Here is a 25,451-nt window from a genome sequence, read left to right on the forward strand (position 1 = left end):
TCCTGTCTGTGAAGTGCGGAATTTTCTATCCTTTCTAAAAAAAGGTAAAGAAGAATTTATCTTCTTCTTTCAAATTAGAACTAATTTTAATTTCTACTCAGAACCTTCTTCTACGGGCTCTACACAAAACATTGAACCAGCTTGAGCCCGCACGCACGCACACACAACTGACAGAAAACACAATGAGGTCTTTACAACCATTGATGCCTAAATAATAACTCTAAACTCGATTAATCAAATTAGAGTTTCCATGCTGAACTGTTCAGAGCTTGGTAACAAATAGTGACAACAACTTTTTAAGTGACTCCCACCTACGACAGATTATAAACCTATGGTACATTGGTACCGTGGGTTGGCTAGGATTTTTTTTTTTTTTTTAATTTATTTATTCAGATAATCCGAAAACTCTGCTCTAGAAAACATGGAACGTTTTCAAGACACTTCAAAGCTCTAATAACTTGCATCCATTTTAACAAATATCAATTAATAAAGCATTATAGATATAAAGTCTATAATTAATTTTTTTTTTTTTTGGAAATTTATAGAAATTAGTATTTCCAATTTAAGAGTTTTAACACTGAAGTAAAATTTTGTAGAGTTTTTATAAAGGTCGGACAATTTGGTCTTGACAACCTCTTACTTGGTCGAATGGTTCTTTGGCGACTATTACTATCACTGCTGTACAGCTTCAGAATTCCACATATCTTTAATACTTAATATTTTCAGAAAGATAAAACATATATTAAAGGAGGGAAAAAAACCCAAATTGTTTGAAGTACTACCTGAAAATCCGTGAAGTGTATTCAAAGAACTGTTAAGTTAGACTGAGCTTAACGTTTGAGTGCAAAATAACTAAAGTACTTAATAAGGCAAACTGATTACTATAACATATGAAAACGTTATCTGTGATTTATCTATTACTACTAGCACCATAGCAGCGTTTTTCCCTCGTCTAGAAATTTTTGTTTGTTAGTGTTCTCTTTTGTAAGGATGTAAGAGTTATTTCGTAATTGTAATAGTTGTGTATTTCTTAACAGTTATACTTAATTGTGTTGTAGCGGTGGAAGTACTTTTTCTCTTCCTTTCAAGGTAATATTAAGTTTTGGAGCCAAATCACGTGAATATGATGGATAGTCGACTACTGTATTGAGTTTTTTCCACAACAAAGCAGCAACTGCAATCTCCACATGTCAAACTGTCAGATGGATATTGCAGTAAAGTGATATATTATTATAATACAGGAGTGTTTGGTTTGTGAATCAAGTCGCTTCTGGAAGGAATGCTAAGAGCAGGATAACACTGGAATTCAGCATATAACATATTTTGTTAGTTTCAAATATTTAGGCTAGTGGAAAAAATGATCCTAAAGAACAGGATCATTTGACATAAGAATAATGTTATTTGCATTCGATGAGTTCAAATTGTGCAATATTATCATCTTCTCTTTTTGCCAATATCACTGTTTCTGTGTTTGTTTTATACTTCATCAAACGAGATACACGCTATAACTAAAATGAACATTATTTTACGCTGGTAACTAAAATCATTTGTTCACTGGTACGAAAGTTATTTCTAAAAGTAACTTTGTTGTATTCGAATCTAATTCTAAAAATCATTCTTAAATGCAAGTGTTTTTGAAATATTAAATAAGAGAAACCTGATTAATTCGCTTTCTGTTATTATTTACATTTTCGCATTAGACTGAAAATCTATCATTGCGTAAAGTGTTAAAAAGATATAGTTTGAGTTAAAACTGCATTTTATCCAAAATACTCTGTGTTCTTGAATCTTTGTACCCCATCCTCTTAAGATTAAGAATTACTATTTTAGGAGCATAACTGGTAACTTCGTTTTTCAGTCATTTTCCAGAGACAGAGAAAATCTCCACCAATCCTTGAAGTAAGGCGCGAATGAGTTTGGATAGTGTAGGAGACAATCAGCCATTTACACATACTCTCTGAAGCATCGCATTTTCTAGCAGCTTATAACTTCAAAGAACATGACTAAACTGATTTCCTTATGCGGTCTAACAGTATTTTTATTTATAGCAGACTACTGTTGGGACTTGGGTCAGCATTCCGAAAAAAAGCCTACATTAGTATTTATAAACAACGTCATTTATAATATTACCTATTAGTGAGATTTTCAAATCGCTGTCGGATTCTTTCATAAATCAAAATAGCCTTGATTCATTTTCCCTTTCATTCTTTCTAATCTAATCACTTGGTTAGACTTCATATATTACTTTTCCTTAAGTCAATATATTACAATTGCAGTTCACATTTCAATTTTATATATTGGTAAATAATATAGTATCAATCATGTGTGATAAATGACTGGTATAGTTCAAATTTTTTTAAATATTAAAATTAAAAAAACATCTAAAAATGTACTTTTACACACTAAAAACTAATTATTTATTCTAAATATAAAAGATATTTAGTTTAACCATAATAAACTAATAAAAAAAAGGGATACTCACTACCTGGAACCACTAACAGATTTCTCTTCTCAACTTGAGAAGCTGCAGCAGTCATTGATAAATCCAACAGTCTCTGCATGCTGTCGAAATTGAAGTATCCCAAAGTTGGTCTTTCGGCCCTTTCAGGAGTTTGTGGATTACTTCCATCATCGAAAGAATCAGGTGCTGAGTTGGTTTGTTTCCGAAGAAATGATAACTTCCTTTTTTCTCGGCAACCAAGTTTTCGACTGCTGTACGATGATGTTGAACTTGCTGAAGGAGGTGGAGTTAATGGCGATGAGTCGCTAGGTGGCGATGCTGTCCTTGACGTAGGAGCACTATTGTTGTTATTGGTGGTGCTTTCGCTTTTTAGGAATTCTCTGGAAAGATAATCTTTTTCTACTGATCCTTGAAATTCCGTGCTGGGAGTGAGGGTTTGGGTGTGATAGGGCGCGTATAGTCTAGCTTTCTGGAGTGCGCGAGTTTCATCAAATGACATCTGATGCAAAAGACAACGATTTCTTCCTCGTTCGGACATCGTCCTGTGCAGTATGGAAGGTTTTTTCTGGTTAAATTTTCTTTCTAGGACTGGCTCAGGTGTTTCATCTTCTTCTGCACATATAGACAAGTTCGGAAGAAATGAATCTCTTCTTTGTTCAGTAACAATAACGGGTGGCGGAGGTGGCGGAGGAGGTGTTTCTTTTGGTGTTGGAATCAAGTAATTACTGCTTCGTCGAGATATGCTGTTCTGTTCGTCCGTGAAAGTTGACATATCACATTGAACTGCGGCATCTCGCTGCCATGGAAACCGTGGATCCCCTTTCTCACAATTGATGTCCAGGGCACTGCAGTAGGTCTCTTCGGGGAGGACGGAAAAAGGGTTGAAATGATCGTTCAGATTCGTCAAGCCGCGTATCCGGGTGTGTTCTGTTAGACCGACTGGCAGCGACGGACGTACTGGTCGAGCCGGATCTTTTTGTCCAGAACCGGCTGTCACTGGAGGATCTTTGAAGTTCTCAGAGTAGCTCCGTTTGGATCCGAACCGTTCTCGGAGCGATTTGGTCCGCGAAGAAAAAGGCGATGACTTCACAAGGCTCATGGCGATGTTTGGTTAAAAGGGACTAGTTGTTCAACTGAAATGCAATTAAATGAAATTAAAATACCTACAATTAAAATTAATTAATGTATTCAGAATAAAAAAATCGTTCTTTATTTAAATTCATGCAAAAAATAGAGAATGTTATTTAACTTTCTGCACGTTATCAGTAGATCAGTATGTTCCGGAAAAGACTGATACAGCTGCAAAGTTTGTGCGATGCTACACTTTGAGCAATTTGCCCTGCACTGAAAATGACGTTCATACGATTACAACATGACGTTTTAACATTTACAACACAAGTCATGTTGTAAATGTTAAAATTCCTATTATAAGATTATTTTCTTGCTACTGGTTTAACACTTAATGTCAATTCCATCCAGGAAAAGTTGGTAACCTATAGCACTGTTTCCAGGTGAACGATTTAAATAATGTGAGAACAGTGCACTACAACAGGGGCTCTACTGAAGGATGGTTGACTGAAATTTAAAATTTATTCCAATTCTTTTTCTAAGTCAAGTGCAGTTGCCAAAATATAAAATTACAGATATAAATAAAAATAATAATAAAAGGAAATAAAGATTAAAAGTCTACTCACATTACTAATGCACTACAAGTTTACAAACTTTTGTAGGTGGAAGTCACAGAAAAAATATGAAGCGGCATGAGATAAAGTAGACACAGCAGTACAGTTGTCTTGCACTTGTTTCCTAGAGTCAGAAACCGTTCACATAGACGTTTGTACCAAAGTAAAGGAAACGTTTGTTTTTTCCCATTAAAAATGATTTATTTAATTCACAACGAATTTCGAATTTATCAGCAGTCGATAACTGAATAATTACTGAATCCGCAACAAGATGGCGCGCGGACATTTTCACAAATCAACCACTGCACGTCTAAACAAAATGCTGTTTTTATGAACGCTTGGCAATCAAGCGTTTCAAACCATGGTTTTCCCTAAACTAGATTGAATCTCTTTTCATTGTAAGATTATTCACCCAAAGCCACATTTCAGCTCAAGCTCTTTAAACATTACATGTGTAGAATACAATATATTAGCAGAAAAAGGAAAAAGTAGCAGCTGACATATCAATTAACACAGGCTATCGAAATTAAGACGCGAAAACGAAAGATAACATAATATTTCTAGCCGACTGTAACAGTATTTTAATGTAAATTTCGCTTCGAGGCACTGAATGCAAACTAGATAGTGAATTCACATTATGCGACGAAAATGTCCAGTTAATCCATAGCAATGAGGCTAGTGAATTATGTAGTCAGCGCGAGTCAACCGACACACACATATATTGAGATGTAAATCGACTGCACATGATTAACTGCAGTTATAGTAGTATTACTCCATACCTCTTAGATATCTACTTGCATATAACAAAGCGCATAAATCTCTCATTTGTCGGGAAAATCACTAATACCTGAAGACACAGTTTCCCAATATAATTCTTCTGTGGTCCATGATCAAATATTTACATAGGTAAATTACACAGAGGTACACGTTGTTCTGATGGTAAAAGTATCTAAAGTAAACTCGCCAGTATGAGTCTGCATGAATTCAGCAGTCACTTTCGTATGTATAGAAAGATTAAATTCAATGGGGATATTCCATTACATGGGAAGGGAAGAATGGAAGATGGGCTAAAAGGAAAATTCTCAACTACCTGATGTGTTCATGCATAAGCGGTTATAACGCTTTTGTGAGAGCAAAATATTTTTGTTTCTATTTCTTAAATGAAATTGTGCTAATTACTTCTTACTATTCACAACACACACACAAGTATTTATAATACTTATTCAGCAACTTTATTCGATAAGAAAACATTAATCAGTTTGGAAAGTCGATTGGTAATTAAACCGGCGCAGTAAATTTAAATCTCTAGGACTTGTCAAAAAAAGAATACTGACAACGTGATTGATTTTGCTATAGCAAAATTAATCACGATTTTCTGTTTTTGTTTAATAGAGGCGTTAAACTATGTACGTGTGCAAAGCTTCCATGCTTTTCTTATTAAATTATAAGTCGTATATGGATACAACTTGCAATTATAAGTGTTTCTTATCTAAGAAGATGTATGATGATTTTGAAGGTTTGAAAAAAATATCAGTTAATATATTTTTTGCATGCATATCGTTTCACAGGATATTTATTTTCTCAACAACAAGGCCAAGATCAAATTATAGGTATGTACTGATCGCGAACAACTTGCCTTCTAGAACAATTATGATTACTACTATTAATAAACTAACCAATTAAAATAATTATGTCATCTTCGACCAAAAAGCTAGCATGGCTTTTGATCCTCTGTTAAGGCTAAGAAAAGTATTTGCATGATACATTTTTATGTCTGGAATTAATCTGTCGTGTGTGTGTGTGTGTGTGTGTGTGTGTGTGTGTGTGTGTGAACAGTCGTATATTTCATTTGTAGCCTTTGATGACCACCTTCACAACTAAAAATATCAAAAACGGAGTACCTTCCTGCTGCTACTGTTAGCATTTTATTTTACTTCCGGGCGCAATAAGTTTTGGGCTGCGAAACACGTCTAGAGAACTATTTTGGGCTAAAAAAGATCGTAAATTACGAAACACTGCGTACGAGACTTTCTGCACTGATTACGGGTATATCAGTGAGTGTATATTCAATTCAAGCTTCGTTGTTCTTTTTTTTTATTTATTTTTCTCGATATTGGTACGTTATTGTTTGCATTTTCTATTATAAGTAAATTTATTGTACTGTGTATCATACTTCTTCCTGTAACTGTTCAAGAAAAATATTAACCGATTCTTTTTTTAGAAAAAAAAATCTTAATCGCTTGCCCACACATGACAGTGGAGAATAACAATGCCAAAAATAATAGAGAATAAGGTTTACTTCATAATAAAAATAAATTAAAAACATAATTTCGATTAGAGATTATGCAGTTGAGTAGATTTACAGTGAGTTAAACTCGGCCTAATTCTATAATTTTGGCTTAAAAAAAAGTTTTGTTAGTCACATCATATAAATTCACTCCACTTAAGAATTACAAAATTATTCATGCGCAACATATCACAAAATCCGTTAAGAGCAAACATATGACAATAGTCATTCATCATCAGTGGTCCTAACAGGCACTTAGGCGCCCACGACCTTCCAACTATTACTATTCTTGGACTTCGCAACCGTAACTCGAGGATAAGGTGTTATCCCTATGCCTCCCGGTGTGTCTTATGTCTGTAGATATATATATATATATATATATATATATATATATATATATATATATATATATAACACAGGTTAAGTAAGAAAAGGAAATCAAAGCAAGAAACAACAATATTAGTCATATTAAGTCATACTAATACTTCACTAAATACTATCGATAATAGTATTTAGTGAAGATTCTCCTTCTCTTCATAAATTAGACATTTGTCACAAGATGAAAAGACCATCCAAGCTGGTCTTTTCATCTTGCTGCTACTGGTCGAGCCTCCCTAGCTGGACAGGTCGAGAGGTCGGAGCTGGACTAAGAGAGAGATACCCTGGTCTTCCAGATTGGGAGTTTTGCGTAAGGCTGGTTACCTTACGAAGTAAAAAGTTTCTACAACTCAGACACTTGAAATGGAACATTCATCCATTTAGTGAAGATTTTATGTTTAATTTACTACATATTTTGTTTTCATGAAATGCATTGAACTTATAAGGATTTAAGAGAATCTGTAATGCAGAAATCCTCCGCACAGTGAATATGTCACTGCGTACAAAACGCTCAAAACATAATAAATTTGTGAATCGAACAGCTAAAGAAAATCATTATTTCTCTCTAATGCAGAAGATGGCGTTAACAAGAAAAAAAAGCGTAGGCAAAAAAAGACGCGCAAGTAATTAAGACATGCGACAAGATGAAAGAACTGCCGAATTTCGTTTTTCTAGTGTAGAAAAATAACAATTCTTTATCTTTTGCATCAGAGAATTCTTCAATTTTTTAGTAACTGTTTCCTTTTACGCATCAAAACTTTGATCTTGTAGTCTTCCTCTAGCGCATCAGCATAAGAGAAATGAAATTTAAAAAAAAAAAGAAAAAAAAAGGCTGAATTAATGGATAAAAATAAGAGAGAACAAGAAGCACGACACCTTTGTCTAGAAGAGATAAAGCAGGGCTACTTTAGTTCGACGTTCAAAGACCGTGAATTACGGGGCCGTGTGAGACTTTATCTGCCCTGATCACCTGGACCGCTACTATGGGTGTTTAACGATGTCATGCAGCTTCGACATACAGCATCCCCCCGTAGAGCGTATAACGGAAACGATAACACTCGCCAGTGAGCACCTAATGTATTTAGTCACCATTAGTGGGCATATATATACTAATACCACGAGAGTTCTCTTGGGCCAGTTGCATTTAGATTTGGCGATAGAGTCTTACGCTCCAGCTACCTCAGAAATGTGATACGCCTTTTAACGGATCGGTTCATTCGATGTGCTGTTAACATCGTTGCTCCTGCTACACGTTTTGTTTAAATAAAATAAATTTGCTGAGAGGCAGTTTGCCATAGAAAGCAACGAGCGAAAGAACACTCGGTGAATACCTAGACACATACTTGAGTTGGTGCACCTTGGTGGAAACGCATTTACGTTTCCACGTTAAACACGGTCCACGTGAATTGACTCCTTTAGTTTCGGTGTATATTAATATACATATCAACTGTCGAGTAGTGAACTTCGTGAAAATTATCTCCTTTACTTATATGTATTAGAATTTTCTGTACGTGATCACGATTCGTTTTTTATTTGATTTATTTATTCATTAATATTTCATACTAGTTTTCTTATCAAGTTCTAATTTTAAGTTTTCTTCGTGTGACGATCCGTTTAGATTGAATTTATTTTTATACAATTACATAAATTTATACTGTAGTAGGAACTGAACTCCACCGGTATGAAATAGATCTGTTCATTTATAGCTTTATTGTTTATTGGCGGTCGCGATTTAAAAAAAAAGTACCATGTTTATTCACTAGAACAGAGTTTCTGGATCATATGAGCTATAATCTACTCATGTCGCAAACGTGCTATAAGTTGCAAACCCAAAACCGATAACAAAACCGACAATAAATTAAAAATTTAATTAATTGTCAAAACGTTTTAAGTTATTGTCTTCGTTATTTGTTTTATTCATGTTTTTGTATGCTAGTTGATGTATTTCTACTGGTTCTTCATCTTCAACATCACTTCCAACCTCATATTATTTTCGGCTTAATTATCAACTTCTGTACTAAACTACTCCACCGTGCCATCCTTACCTTCAAAAATATCCAGGTACACATAATTTCTACTCTTTTAAATATAAAAATTATAAAAAATAATTAGACACTTAATTGCTCCATTACCATAAACATGCTATTTTCACTTAATCATCCGATATCAGGAAGATTTCAGAAAATATAAATACATGATATTCAATTTTATCATTTACTACATAACTAAATACTAGTCTAAATCTCACTATTTTCAGATGAGCTTTCATTCGTCTCCTTAAGATGACATGACGGAAAAAAGTCTACCTACTAAAACCAATGTATTATGTCTGCTAAATGCAAGCGACCGTCTGTTCTCCTCCCGAAAAGTACGATTTTTCATCCCACAAAACAGGAAACTGACCACAAGAAGAAACCAAATTTCACTGCATTCTAATATCTACGGTGATAGAGTGAGTTACTGAATGGAGTGTTCGCTCTGGATATTGTTTTCTGAAAGCTGGAAGACTCCTCATTGTTGGTCAAAACTTATGTGAAGTATTGGTCTATTTACATTACCGTAATTTAGCATTCCACAAAGAAGATGGTTCAACACAACTGAGTGTCTCTTGAGAAATCACTTCTAAAACTAATTTCTCAGGAGATTATTTTAATCTTTAGCAATCGAGGATCGTTCAAAAAGAACGTTCACTCACAGTCTATCTTCCAAAGAATCTGTATGAATTTTCAAAATAGAATCTGCTACACACATTCGGTATCATGATTACTTGAATCTCTATACGCATCCGAAGAAACTGATAGTAAGAAATATTTTAGTTTCAATCATGGATATGCTCCGTCAAGCTGATATCTGAACAACTTACATTTGCTATAATGTGTTCAATCTCCAACATGTATGTACATGAATAATGCTTGAATTGGATGGAGCAGTCTTACACCTCAAATCTCTCTCTCACACACACATACAATTTCGTATGACGCCGTTTTCTTAAGTTAGCTTTTGATTCTTTTATCAAATAATATACAGACAAGAGAATTGTAATATACCGTTTAGACCTCACGAAATAACAAGGAATAAAATGTACACTATGTTTCATAAATTATACGGACACTTTATTTTGACAAATGTCAAAAATCGTTATCAAAGGTTTGTCAAAAGCGATTACTGGTAACATTTCTATTAAATGTTGCTAAAGGAATATATATGCATTTTGTTCCACTCTTTCATGAAAATCAACTTGGGCGTGTCAATCTCATTCACAGTCGATGACAGGATTATTATCAAATATTTTATATATGGTTCAGAAAGAAATCTATGAGGGTTAATCTCGACACTTCCTTCCTTTCTTCAAACTGTCGTATCGTCAAGCCACCAGCAGTATGACATCGTGAATTATTCTGTTGATAATGCACGATATCATCGGCTTTTGTGAAAACTGGGTCGTTTCACAGAACAACTTCTTTTCAGTTGAGCTTCTGGTTGCGGGATTACACTGATGCAGGATGAGGGGAGAGGAGGGAAGCACAACTTTTTTTAAATATTTTCAGCACTCTCATATCCTTCATTCTGTCAGTTTATGCTGACTGCTTGACAGTGTTTTGATTTATTTTTCAACCAACTTTCCATCTTTTAATGGTGAAATGAAATTAGCTACAGCAAATTTTAGAAGCTCTAATAATACTGCATTCGCATAAACTATTATATAGCATCATGCGATTAGACATCGTTAGCCTGTCCCCTCCCCATTTCAAGTTCTGTGCATGTGTACTGTCATTTAGCGTTTACTCCCAAGCCTTAATAGCCTACTGCAGTATTAGTTTGCCAGTGATTCGCAGTCTTCTATGAGGGTTAATCAAAGAAGACTGCGAATGTTAATCTTCTTCGAGAAGTTCAAAATTAGCCAGAAGTTCAAAATCCCGCATACCAGAAAAATGCATATTTAACTTCCATGAGATCATCAGAACTTTCACACACTTTTATTACTTATTATATATTTATGTTTATTAATTTATAATCATTAATATATATTTATATATAAATATTATATATTATATAATATTTATTAATTTTTATTCTCTAAAAATTATCGAAATCGAATATCTAGCTACAGCTAGAAAATGAACTGTTTATATGACGTTGCCTGGCTCTTGCATAACATAACATTTAATGTTCGATTATTATTTAAATTATTCTGATTTCCACATTAAATAGTACTTGGATAAAACGTTGATTACAAATCAGAAACGACTTATCTATGAACAGAAATATATACTATATACTAAATGCATTATACAATGTGTGCAATTGAGCCTCGATAAACTGTGGAGTAGACCAAAACAAATAAGAATCGTCAAGTCTCACTGTTGTTTAAAAGGGCATAATTAACAGCGACAGAGATGAGCTTTCAAATGTTAGGCATGTATACAATAATAATCCGAATTCAGAGAAAGAGAGTCGAAAATCTTAAATTCTATTCCTTTTCTTCTTCTTTATAAAAAGTGCAGTGACAGAAATTGTCACAGGTCCCAGATTAATTCGAGATTCTATAAAGTAAAAAAAAAATCAATTAAGGAAAGGAGAATCCACAATCTCCGTCATAATGTTCGGTGCCTTTATAAAGAAGAAATAAAATCCCTTATCATTTTCTAGCCGCGTACCAATAGCGACTGTCAACGTACTTCTAGTTGTACAGCGACGACAATCAATTTTGAGGCTGGAAAAACATATTTAAACCCATGCTGCGACGCCGATTTGATGGATTGCAGTTCATCATGAGATGAAAGCTTCGAATAAAAAACTGCTAATAAATCTACTAAGATCAACCATAATGGAAGCCTTGAATCAAAGGAGAATATGTAAATAGCGTTTGCCGCGTTCTTTAGAATTTAATTAGAAATCGGTAATGGAACGGAGAAAGTGTATGTGTGGGTAATGAGGTCATCAAAAAGAAATGAAATGGGAGTACACGAAGAAAAATTATCCCCTTGATGTTTAATGCGCTCGAATTTTGGACATCGAGGAAGAAAATCGAACAGTAAGATACAGGAACTAATGGATACAGTAATTTTCTGTATGTGTAGTCGGTCCGCATTCTGAAAAGAACATGAAGTTAGTGACCTTGTTTTTAATGTTTATGCTCCTGATGACAGAATAATATTATATTCGATAACAGATGGTAGCCAGCTTTAATGAAAGAGAGACACACTAAACTTGCAATCGGATTTACTGTTTTAGAATCATAACAATGTTTTAAAAGTTCAAACACTGTCTATGACGAGAAGATGACATTGCAAGTATTACACACACACACACACACACACACACACACACACACACACACACACACACACACACACACACACACACACACACACACACACACACACACACACACACACACACACGCGCGCGCGCGCGCGCGCGCGCGACCAATGCAATAATGTTAAGTATAGGAATCTTATCCTGTTGTTGAAGAGAGCCACAATTCGTTATTTTTGCTATATAGCAGTTCCTTTGATTTATATTTCTGCTAACACAAGCGTATGCCAGTAGAATATGTCACTAATTAACTGTTTACGTAAAATGAGTGGCAATTTTCTGTGTTTTCGCGTATAGAGCTGTAACCATTAAGAAGCAAGTTAGGAGCGCAACAATTTATACAAATATATACAGTAAACAAAATAAAAATAAGATATTTTGTTATTTTTGTTAATGTGTTACTTTTAAAGAACGTATCTATAAAACCTAAGGAGCATTTTTCTATTAGAAGGAACGCCTAGTAGAGTTTTTTGTTAGATGCAAAATATACTTTACAGCAATGCTCGACTAATGTCTACCGAGATTAGTTAGTCATCACTGACGTTCTGATTATCTTTCCGCTGAAAACACAGTATTATTATCGGTGGTCACTGTATTGCGTATCAGATTAGCGATATCTAATAAATTTCATTTCTGGTGTGACTGCACAGTATTGCACTGGTGTCTAAAACCCAACGAGGAATACTGTTTCTGAACATTACAATCGCAAATTCAGATCGGCTCGTGACAACTTGTACAACTGACGATTTCGAGTAGAACGCGAGTACACATTCAAATTTTCGAATCGCGCACAAAGGGATCACGTGGTAGCACTCAAGATAAAAGGCAAAAGGCTGCGCTAAACGAATTGTGTTTGAAGGAAGTCTTTTTGTGAAGAAATAAAGTTGCAAACTTGGATGTCTTGTAATGTCTCAAAGACATCTACATGATTTCACGCGAGAAAGAATTATTGGAAAGCTTGAAGAAGAACGCAAAATTGCCGATATTGCCAGATATTTAGAATCTCAGCGTTGTATCCAGGCTCTGGGCAGCGTTTCAAACCAATGGAATGTATTCCAGACATTTGCTAAAAGGTCGCCCTCGTTCAATCAAGGATCATGAAGGCAGATATTTCGTTATAACAGCAAAAGATATTCGACCCACCATTGCAGGTCAGCCTGCAAGTCGGCACCATTCAAGCACAGGTACGTAGATATCTCGACAAACTGTGTTAAGACGTCTGCGACAAGTAAGACAATACGTCCGAAGGCCTCTAAATTTGCCTCCCTTTCTCCACAGCTCATCGTAGAGCACGTTTTCAGTTGCGTTATATCCATTAAAATGGGAGAAAACACCAATGGGCTAATGTACTCTTTACAGAGGAGTCGTTTAACGAGGGTGGTCTCAAAAGTTCTCGGCGTAATAATGAAAAAACGAATTTATAACTTCAAAATTATTTTAATTTTTCAACATAATCTCCCTTAACATTAATACATTTATTCCAGCGATGCTCCAGCGCCATTATCCCGTCCCTGTAGTGGTTCTCAGTAAGATCTGCAAAATACCCCTCTACAGCTGCAATCACCTATTAATTCGAAGAAAAACGCTGACCAGCGGGGAAGTAGTTTTGGGAAGAGATAGAAGTCAGAGGGAGCTAAATCTGGAGAATAGGGTGAATGTAACAACAATTCATAGTGCAAATCCCTTAATTTTCCCATTGCCAAAATAACTTTGTGGGCAGGTGCATTTTCCTGATGAAAGATTTCTTTCTTCTGCAAACCGGGTCTTTTCTCACGAATTTTTTCGTCTAGTCCTGTTAAAAGATCGGAATAATATTCCACGGTTATTGTTTTACCCTTTTCAAGATGATTAATAAACAAAATACCTTTAGCATCCCAAAACACCGATACCGTGAACTTTCCTACTGATGGAACCGACTTTGTCTTCTTTGGGCTAAACAACCAGCTTCTGTCCACTGTTTTGACTAATGTTAGGATTCTGGTGTGTAATGGTGAATCCAAGTCTCATCCATAGTAATAAATCGATGCACAAAACCAGTTTTATTCTTGTTAAAACGCTCCAAGCACTGTCCAGAGATTTTCATGCGAATGCGTTTTTGATCTGCTGTGAGCAAGCGCGGCTGTCATCTTGCGCAAAGCTTTTTCATTTGCAATTCTTCATGCAAAATATATCCTGCACGTTCTTTCTGAAATGGCTATAGTCTCAGCAATTTCACGCACTTTGACTCGCCGGTCATTCAATACCATATTGTGCACTTGGTCAATGATTTCTGGTGTTGTTACACTTTTTGGACGTCCTTAACGTGGATCATCTTCAAGGCTGGTACGGCCACGTTTAAACTCGGCAGTCCATTTCTTAATTGTCGAAAACGAAGGAGAAGAGTTCCCATAAACTTTTATGAACTTCGAATGAATTTCTTTTGGCGTTAAACCTTCTTTTACAAAGACTTTTATAACCGCACGATACTCAATTTTATCGATTTCAAGGGATACAAACAACACGTTTGCTTGAGACAGCTGTATAAAACAAACTGCTTGATAGAATGGCTTGCAATTTCACATCGATGCTTATGATAGATGTACCAACTTAGAAAAAAAAACTATTGCCGATAGTCTTGCCATCTAGTAGAGGCCGAGAACTTTTCAGACCGCCCTCTTAGTTTTCCCTCGGATTCTAGATGACACTTGGTCTGCCATGAAAATGGTACTGCTTACCATTGCGAGAATGCTCTTGAAATGGTAAGCATGATAGTTATGGTGTGCGAGGTATTATGCTTAATGGACGCACCGAGCTATAAGTGCTGGAAAAAGGGACTATGACTGATGTTCGATATTACGATGAAGTTCTTCAACGTCATGTTCGATTATTCCTTGGTTCTGTTCGACGAAGAATTCTTTTTTTTTTTTTTTTTCAAATCACAATGGCATACCACATCATACACTAGCAACGGAGATACTTCTGGAGTGATCACCGCGTTCCCCCAGATCTTAACACCATAGCACACGTTTGGAACGCAATAGGGAGACGCATTGGTGCTCGAAATAGCACCAATGCGTCCAGCAAACAAACAAGGAGTTATACTTGCTCTAAAGGAGGAATGGGTTAGTTTGCTTCAAGAAATCCTGAGTCACTTGGTGATAAGCAAAGTACGACGTTGTGAGAGCAAATCGCAGTTCCGGGTGGACATATTCCATACCGAAATGTCTCTCCGCAAAGTTTTCTGTAAGCACTGTACATTAATTCTTTAACTACGTCTTTAGGAAATTTGTAACTTTTTCCAAAAGCGTATTACAATTTGTACGAAATTTATAACACATTTTGTGTAATATAATTTATTAGTATGTTGGCAATAAATTTATGTGCGCATTTAGCTGTAATCATGAAAATTTTTCAATGATTACAAGTTTCACATACAGGTAAAAATATAGTTCGCCCTTAACTTTTGTACACCAGTGTAGTTTATTATAGAATTGACGAGAGTTTTGGTGTGCAAATTGCATCCTATCTTTTCATGTCTGATAATTGTTGTTGTTCCTCTTTTAAGAAATAAAATAAAATAATAATAATAATAATTAATCATAAATTTCCCTAAGGCAGAAAGATCACATTTGCTTATAAAGAAATAATCCAACGGCGAACAAAAACTTCCGGCAAAACGTTCTAAGTAGAAGGATGCCACTGAAGAAGAAGGATAACGGGATGTTTTTTTTAGAAAAAAAAAATGCATGAAACTAGTTGATAAGACGTTCTTCAAGGTCAGTTGCGCACTAGTATGCAATCGTGAATTTTCGATGTTCCCCAACAGCAGAAATAAACTTTGAAACGTGTTCTTTGGCTAGCTCTGTTCAGTTAGGAAGCAAACGGTAGTAATGGTGAGCAAAATACAAAGGAACACAGCCTGTTTACGTAACGGCACCTGTTCACTCCCGATGATGCCGAAGATTGCAGCACTCCTGGATGCGATGCGTTTCCTTGGAAACGTACTCCCGTTAAGTGTTGCCGCGTTAACATGCATGTTTTCTGCAAGTCTTGTGGTGATTTGATGCGTCGTTCGCATTGTTTTCTTAGGATCTCAGGAGAACTCATATTTCCATCCTGATTGCCATTCAAATAGCATGCATCTAATGCTCGGAGTTCAATTTGTAAGCCTACCGACTGTAATAACATAGAAAAATAACAGAATGATAAACAGAGACGACAATTTTTTTTTTGAAACGCATCGACTTTGCCGCCATACCTTTATTCAACAAAGCGGCGTGAATATATTTTTTCCCGCTATCTTTCTTTCAAATGCTGACAATGGAACGCAAAGATTTAAAGCTGAAGACCACATACAATTTTTTGGCAAACTGTTAAACAGAGGAAATGAGATGGTTAATTGAATGGTTGGATGAATGTGAATCAAGTGCTGCTTCCAGCGAGGCACTTTATGCTGATCAAAAACTGAAGGTTCATGCATTTGAGTCTTTAATCTGATATCGAGCAGAAAGGCAGCAAGAATGTTACCTGTCGCCTTTCAAGTATACCATTCTTTGTATAAACAGGGTGGTTTTATTCTATAAAAATGCGAGCAGTAATATATATATATATATATATATATATATATATATATATATATTAACCACCTTTACAATGAGTTGCCTTGGTGTTGCACCACCTTTAGACTTGAACTATGTTCAGGCGCAAACTTAACTGTTTGCTTACTTGGGATTAGTATATATATATATATATATATATATATATATATATGGAGTTTGTAGGTTCAAATTGTGGTCTTTCCAGAATTCATTTCGCTTGCAATTCCTTCTAATATTCCTCTAATACAGTTTTGTCCTTTCTGTTTTAATAACTTACAGTTGATGTAGATAAAAGTATAATTCATTGTTCTGCTTACTAGGTGCGTTTCGCAAAATGTGTAATTAATTATCTATTAGATTCATTCAGTCTCTAGGCATACAATTCCATTCTATCTAGACAGATTTTAGGGTATCTGCTATTTTGGATCTTTACTAAAATTTGTTGTGCAGTTTTAATTTAATTGCAAATAGTTTTGTTAGAAAAATTTGGCAAGACGATTCGAAATTATACACATTTTTTTTCAAATAACAATAATAAACTATCTGTAATATATTAACTAAAACTAATCTAGACTCAATTACTGTGATAATGAATGATAGTCCGAAACAGATATTTATGATTCTCTCTGATAATTTTCCTTTTATCATGATGATACTTCAGTAAGTGGCATTTCCTTGAATATTCTCATAAACATATAATGTTTATAATTATAACTTTGAAAGTAAAAAAAATAACGCGAGTTATTTTTTTTCTTTCAAAGAATAAAAAACTGGTCTGCAAACAAATTACATCTAGTGATCTTAACTCAAATAGCAACAAGCCTAACCTAAACCAATCAAAGGGTGTTGAGAGACAGTAATACGTAATTATGAAGTCTTTGAATTTAAGGTATATAAACATATAGCTTCTTCCACTCAAATATCAACCTTATCTTGTCCTCCTGGTAGAACTTGTTATCACAAAAGAGGCTCTGGTAACAATATCTGTGATACAACCGCACTTGTGTATGAGAGGAAATGCGTTTGTGTAAAATGAATATCTTAATTCTGTGAAAAAGGTAGTAGTCCTACCACTATAACAGGAACTCTGTAGGCTAACAACCTACAAGTTTCTAAAAATTTAAATATTCTTTTCAAGTCGAATAAATGAAATCGCATGGATTCCTTGATGACGACTAAAGCATGAAAAATTAGGACATGAATCTGCCAATGGAATGCAAAACACTCGATAAAATAGGAAAACTAGAGCAATTAAGAAAGGAGATAGAAAAATATAAGATTAAATTAAGGATTAGTGAAGTAAGATGGAATGATACTGGTATCAAGTTATCTCAATAGAAATGAAATATGTTTTTTTTTTATTCAGAAATGCCTAGTACAGAAGGTACCAATATGGAGAGGGAAGATGTAGTCATTGAATGATCTGATCGGTACCAATTTCAGAACGGATAATAACGGTAAAAATGCCTTAGCTTGGACTACTTAAAAGACAAGAGCGTTCATATATTCGCCTTTTATTAGTCCATTTGATAATTCTCTCCATTTGAGAGGTTTGCTCTCTTAAATGGAGAGAATTTTCTAAAGAGAACCAACCAGTTCGAAATAGCTGTCAGGACAGTGAAACCTTTATCACATGGATTAATAAAAGGCAAATATATATGAACGCTTCGGAAGTGCTCATGTCTTTTAAGTAGTCCAAGCTAAGACAACTAGGGGATGCCATGGATTGTATTCTCGTAAGCTCTCAGGTCAGCTTACTAAACTTTCATAGTTTATACAAACGTTCGGGTTTGAAATAATGTTGGATTTAATATCCACTTTGCCTAGATAAAAATTTTAAATTAAATTTGGAAGGACGAGTTGTACAGTGCGTTCTCCAACTGAGAACGCACCTTTCGAAGAAATAAAAAATTCTAATAGTCTACTCGACAGGATCTTGATAATGATGATGACACATGGTAAAAGCAATCATGGCAGACGACTTGGGTAAAAATTACTACAAACAATGAGGATAAAGTTGGTACAAGTAATGAGATTATAAGGGGTAATGAAAGAGAAATTGTGAATTATTGGTGGAACTGTGTGGAAATAGGTGATACAGTCTTTCAGCATAAGAGAACTGCATCAAGTAACCATTATCACCGGATTGCAAAACGTAAAATCAAGTATATCATATTCTCATCAACCGAAAGTGCAGGAAAATGTTATTAGATGTCCGAAATATAAGATGTACTTATAGTGCTTCATATGATCATATAATATTGCATCTATGCAGCTATACATTCTAAAAAGAAAGAAGAAAATAAAATGAAATAAACAATAAATAGGGTAAAACACTTAACAGACACAAATTTCTTAACAAAACACTGACATTAAGGAGTTTAAAAAAGTTAAAGGAAAATATAGAGAGTAATTTGAATAGCCAAGAGAATAATGAATGAGGATATAAATGATAGATGGAAGAAAGTAAAAATAAATCCCTGGAACCTGGAGACCAGTTGAAGAAAGGAAAATATTAAAACTTAAATTATGTGCACGACATTCCCAAGAAGAAAATTAGCTTAAATATAATATTTTAAATAAAAAAACAATTACGTGTTAGGAAAGATAAACGTCAACTGTCTGAAGAACTGCAACTAAGACACAAGCTACAGCTAGTCATAATAGTAGCGTTATATAGTACTATAAGACTTTTTGGAGAAGCGGTGCAAAAATAATGCTCCAGCGAAGGTTAAATGAAAAATTCGAGTGTCAACAGAAGAATAACAGAGCTTTAAAGACGGGTAAAACATTTCAGCCAAATTTAAATAATAGTTATGAGAGAATACAAATGGAAATTTTAAAAAAATACATGAATTAAAAATTAATAGCTGCTCACAATCTAATTGGAGATAAAAAGACTTAAAGAAATGAAAAATAGGAAAGCTGTAGGAACATGATGGCGTCACTGAGTTTTAATATTCTGACAACAACAATCAGATACGCTCCATCCACTATTCCAAAATATTTGAGAAAAAGAGAGGTTCTACAGTGATAGAAAATGCAAGCATAACAGTAAAAATTATCAAAGAAAGGAGATTTAGCAAACTGTAATTGAAAAGGTAAAAACCTACTATGTGTTGTTAGCAAAATTTTATGCAAGATTATCCTTCAAGAATCTTTAGTATTTTAGATGGGAAGACAGCAATTAAGTCAAACAGTACTTGTATAGTTTTTGTTATTCTAAACATTCCTTCACTGACCATATTAACATCTTAAGAATAATAAATGAAATAAAGGAATAGTCTGAACCGTCTTCTTTATAATTAGCTTGCAAAATGTAAAAGCCTTTGATTCTATTGCTTCGATTGTGTATCGATTACACTTCAAAATAAATGTAAACCGCAGAAATAAATAATATAAAGAAAGGTTATTCAACTGCCAGGTGCTGCATGACGGATGTTTGTCACAAGCTTTTCAAACTATATCTGGAGTACGACAAGTACGCCTGCTATTCCCTTATTATTTATACTGGCACTAGATCATATTCTAGAACAGACAGAAATGACACATACCAGAGGAATATCATAGAAAATAAACAAAACACTTGGTGATGTAGATTATGCAGATGACGTACGTCTAATTGCTTACAGATATGTAGATATCCAAAAGAAACTAACCACATTACAATAAGACTCGCTGAAAGCTGGTTGGAAAACAAATACAAATCAAAAGAAACAAACGAAACGAAATAGATGAGAATCAATGTGAATAATAATAACGTTTCAAGTACAAATGAAAATGAAAAAAAAAACTTTGGCCGTTTAAAGTTTAAATATCTCGATAGTGTTTAATCTGCAAATGGAGAAACAGCTAGAGATATTTATATAATGATTCAAGAGACAAGCACACACGCTAAGTTTAGCAAATTATGAAAAATGGAAAATATTCTCACAGATACAAAAATAAAAATATTTAATGCATTATTAAATCAGTTATTTTATGGGAATGTGAAACATTTTTGGTTTCGAAGGACATATAAGGAAAGTGAAACATTCATTTCATAGCCGATGTCGGTGAAGAATACTGCGAAGATCGTGGTTTCAAATGATTAGTAATGAAGACCTATGGAAAAGAATAAATCAACCAAAATGTTTATCTGGAAATGGGAAAACGAAACTTCTGGTGAACTGGACAATCTGTCAAGAAATCTGTTATGCCACCTTGGAATGAAACTCACAAGAGGAAAGCCCAATAGTCCCAATAATAGATGGAGGAGAAGACTGACTTTAATAGAATAGGAGAAAAAGAAGAGTTTGCTGAACTAAGCGCACAAGCGAGGATAAAGAACCGACAGCTAACATTTACAGACTCCTTATATTCTCCATGGAATTTGAGAAACAAGAAGAAACGAATCAAACTAAGATTTGATTCGTTTCTTCTTCTTATGACTTCTTCATGTATAAAAGTCATAAGTAATCTGTTGCTATTTTTTATTAATTATAAACACGATCATATAGATATTTAAGCATACGAGCATAATTAATGGGCGATATAATTCTGGTCTGATAGCAGACTGGATGACCTACGTGTATTGTAAACTGAGTAAATTCTAAATTGTGCAATTTTAGAAAGGAAAATAGCAGACGAATGAAGTTTAACTCGCGTGGTGAGAAAGATGTAGATATTCAGAGTTTGCTATAAGAGATTTGTTTGCATATCCACAGCACTCTTACTAAATGCTATTTAGAAAACTTCGCCGCTTGCAGCTGTTCTTTCTTCTATAAGTACATGATTTAAACCGGAAGAAAGGGAATTTTGTCCAAATGACTCTTTTTGCGAGAGAGAATAGTTTTTCAAATATTAAAGTAAACGGAAAGGAAAATTAAAGAAATAACTTACAAACTTTCTCAATAAACAAAAACTCTCTCTTATTTGAATATCTTGGAATAAACTATTTCCCATACCTGATAGACCAAAATTCCCCACTCTTGCAGAATACATTAAAATAGAAACAAATAGAAAAGGCTACTTTTTATTTTAGCATAAGGTTTAACAACAACATAACATTTTAAAAGGCGGGGCTGTGGTGACCAGACTCGTTAATCGATAGATGGTCTGCTTTTTCTACGGCTACTCTTTCGAAACATCGAGAGTCCAAGACCGATGTCCAGGAGTACTTATGGTAAGAGCCTCTTGGAAATTATTCAGTTATCTAAACTGTATAACCTTATGTTCTTAATACCCCTTCTTCGTGACCACATGATTCACGATTGTGAGCAACAAAGCTGTTTTATCTCGTAAAAGTGGGAAGGCTCATCCAAAGACCCAGGTAGCATTTTCTTATGAGAAAGAAAGTTTCTGCTTTGATCATCAATCGACGGTATTATATGGATGATAATGTTCATTATGATTTGATACGGGTATCAAATCGTGGATATTCATAGGTAACTGAAAGTGGTTATTCAAATCCTAAACTAGGATTTGAATATCCGAACGGTTGCAATCAAGCTTCACTTGATAATTATAACCAATCGTCACTTCTACGCTATCTGTTTGTACAAATTTCAGAAATTCATCTTGAGAGAGAGAGAGAGAGAGAGAGAGAGAGAGAGAGAGAGAGAGAGAGAGAGAGAAACAGTGTAGATATTTTTTAAATTTTATATCGGTTTTAGAATAAGCCTTTTAACCTTACTTTTAAAATACTGCAAATAACTGTCTATCATTTCTTCATAATGGCTGTAATATTTATGATTCGGTTGAGATTGTTAGGGCCACCTCGCTAGCACAAGAATATGACAATATTCCTTATATTGAAACACCAGTTGGAATACCCTCAACCACGAGAGGATTATGCGAAGGCTTTTAAACTGCAACTAAGGTAGCTGATCTAGTGTCTTTTTCCCTCCAGGAAACTCGTTTTTTACTCACTTAAAAAAAGAAACGTTGACTGGAGAATACATGCAGTTTGAAAACCAAAGAGTACCAAGATGCTGGTCCTAATGGTTATGTCTTAGTGGTACTTAGGTACACGATAAAACAATGATCATCTCAAGGAAATAAAAAAAAAATATAACTGAAACAGATCACTGTAACCAAACATTTTAGAGATAAAAATAGCATAGAATAAGATTAGAGATAAAAAATGTTGCCAAGTAGGTAAAAGGTTAGGTAAAATATCCTAAAACCTGAGATTTTATTATCTATAATAACATAGAACCGTAGACTAAGAAGATACCCCTTTAGTGACCTCGGCTGCTTATCAAATATCGGTCACTATTATCAAACGTCATTGCACAGAAACGAGGATGACATATTTGTAGTAATGTATAAATTGCAAGTTCAGGATTGCCTTCTTATTACCTCTAAATGTTTTTGGTGACAGTGATCTATTTCAGTTTTTTATATTCCCTTGCGATGATCATGTTCATAAAATACAAATCAATGACTTTTTAATTTCTTTTCTTTCTTTTAAATTTATTCAATCCGCAGAACTAAGTGTATAGCTTTACAACCGTTTGTGGGCACAAAATAAGAAAGATAAAAAAAAAAAAAAAACTATTCTGTGCTTCATCCTCAAAGGTCCACCTTCACCTTCAAAATTCACGACTTTTAAAAACATTATTTTAATAAGGTTCATAACAATATTACCAATGTTGAAAATACGACGTTGAATGTTAATATTAAGACAGATCGCTTTCAAGTTAAGAAAGACAAAAAATGCAGGACGGAATAAGCACTCGGATCTGCAGCTATAAATTACAACATTATGATATAGCGAATCCCTTCGTACAATGACCTTCCCTTTTAGGAAGTTCACTGCTTTGCCTAATTGGGACTGATTTCAAATATATATGCGATCAAGGAAGTTAGTTAAGTTTGTTTTAAACGTTGAATCTCATGTAACAGTTAAGTAATTCACGGCGATGGCTAGATTACCGTACAATCACGCGATTGAGTATAAGTACCATGCAAGAGCAAAACTAATTACGCGATATGAATTCAAAAGAAAACATTTCGCATATTTATTAAAAAATAACAAAATTATCTTTTTTATATGTAAGCTAAACTATCTATTTAAGTTATTCATTTGATCGGTGACATGAAATAATATGGCATAATCAAAGACTTAATGAATAAAACATTTACAGATTTAATATTTTAGAAGAAATGAGAATATAATAAATACAAAAACGAAGATCTAGCACTGGCTATATTACTTGAAGTAAAAAAACGGAAACAAACAACAACTGACTAACCATAATGAAGTAACTGATTCTGTGTCACACCATCATAGATGGAACAATTTTACTTCGGAAAAGGGTAAATGCGATTCTCTCTCTCTCTCTCTCTCTCTCTCTCTCTCTCTCTCTCTCTCTCTCTCTCTCTGTAGCTTTCCTTCAAGAGCTTGTATTTAAAGATTATTTTACTTAAAAAGAGGTCAATTTGGTATGTTGCACAGTTTAATTGTGAGATAAAATATTTTAAACGACATGGTTTAAAAGAAATAAGACGGAAAATAATTATGAATAAGTTGGGATGCGATTTATATCTTTAATACGAATAAATAGGCCCACATAGAGGTGTTTCGCAGTCCAACACTTGATAGCATCTTAAGGAAGATGTAGAATAAAAAAAGAAAAAAAAGATAGGGCTGAAGACTCAGAAAAACAGTTAAAACAGATTAAGTTAGGGGGATAATAAATCCCTCATTATTTTAAAGCCGGATACGAAACTCGGAGATCGAAATCTAAGAGTTTCATGCCGAAGAACTATCGGCGAGTCCAAGCGTAAGTCATCACTTGGATAGTACAACACTAAAACACTAAAAGTTAAAAACATGTGTTGAGGCCATTTCATACTTTGAATAATGAACGTTTGATCCTCTTTCTTTAAATGGAAAGATACGATGGAAAACCTTATATATGAAAAAGTTTCAAGAGAAAGCTCTACCTCAATCCAATTTGAAACCATCCACATGGTGGCGTTGGACGACATATTTATAATTTTGAACAGTTGTGTAGCTTTTTTTTCTGAACAGTCTACTTAGATCCAAAAATAAACTTCGCGAAATAGATACAAACAGCAAACTCTCCTCTCTCGATGTTTTACTTATTAAAGAAGCAAACAGCGAGGTGCCACTGGATGTTTAAAAGAAACTAACTCATATCAACTGGCTTGAAGGTACGGTATCTCGTAGATACCGTACCTTCAAGCCAGCTCATTCCGTCATCTATCGCAATCATCGGCAAAAGGTCGGAATTATCACAGCGTTAAGAAATGAAACAATACATATCCTAAAGGATGACGTTAATAAAATAAAAGAAAGAATTTTATCCTCTCTTCGACTACTCCCAAAAGAGGATATCCAAGAGGTCTTCAAAAATTGTCATATAAAAAGCGTGCACAGATGTCAAATATAGACAATCCACAATTTTTTTTTACCATACCTCGGCAGGTCTTCCCGACGTATAGATTCTATACATTAAAAATGATCTCAAAAAATGATCTTTTTAAGGCCAATGCTTGTAATCCTTTTATGATACCGGAAATACAGTATTCCTTTCCAAAAATGTCATGGATCTACAAAATTCTGTTTCTATAGTAAATTTTACATAGGTAAGATTGGAAGAAGTTTTGAAATCCGGCAGAGTGAACATCTTAGTGACGGCACCGACAAACGCAAGGATAAACCAGATCATCCTTAAATGCTTTTAAAATAATTCTTTTCGTAGACTTTCAGAGATTATTTAATTTTTTTTTCTAGT

General features: G+C 34.4%; 1 protein-coding gene across 1 annotated transcript in view; it reads right to left on the reverse strand.

Annotated features, from left to right (window-relative positions):
* Positions 1–2,444: 2,444 nt before the first annotated feature.
* LOC150106512 (uncharacterized) overlaps positions 2,445–25,451 on the reverse strand; it is a 317,654-nt gene continuing 294,647 nt past the window's right edge. The window contains exon 4 of the mRNA XM_090393017.1: positions 2,445–3,594. Within this exon, the coding sequence (XP_090249143.1) occupies positions 2,445–3,560 (1,116 nt within the window). The 5' untranslated portion in view covers positions 3,561–3,594. The remainder of the gene's footprint in view (positions 3,595–25,451) is intronic.

Source organism: Typopeltis vanoorti, chromosome 5, assembly GCF_054136105.1.
Source record: "Typopeltis vanoorti isolate ZY-2024b chromosome 5, IOZ_Tvanoo_1.0, whole genome shotgun sequence".
Taxonomy (NCBI): domain Eukaryota; kingdom Metazoa; phylum Arthropoda; class Arachnida; order Uropygi; family Thelyphonidae; genus Typopeltis; species Typopeltis vanoorti.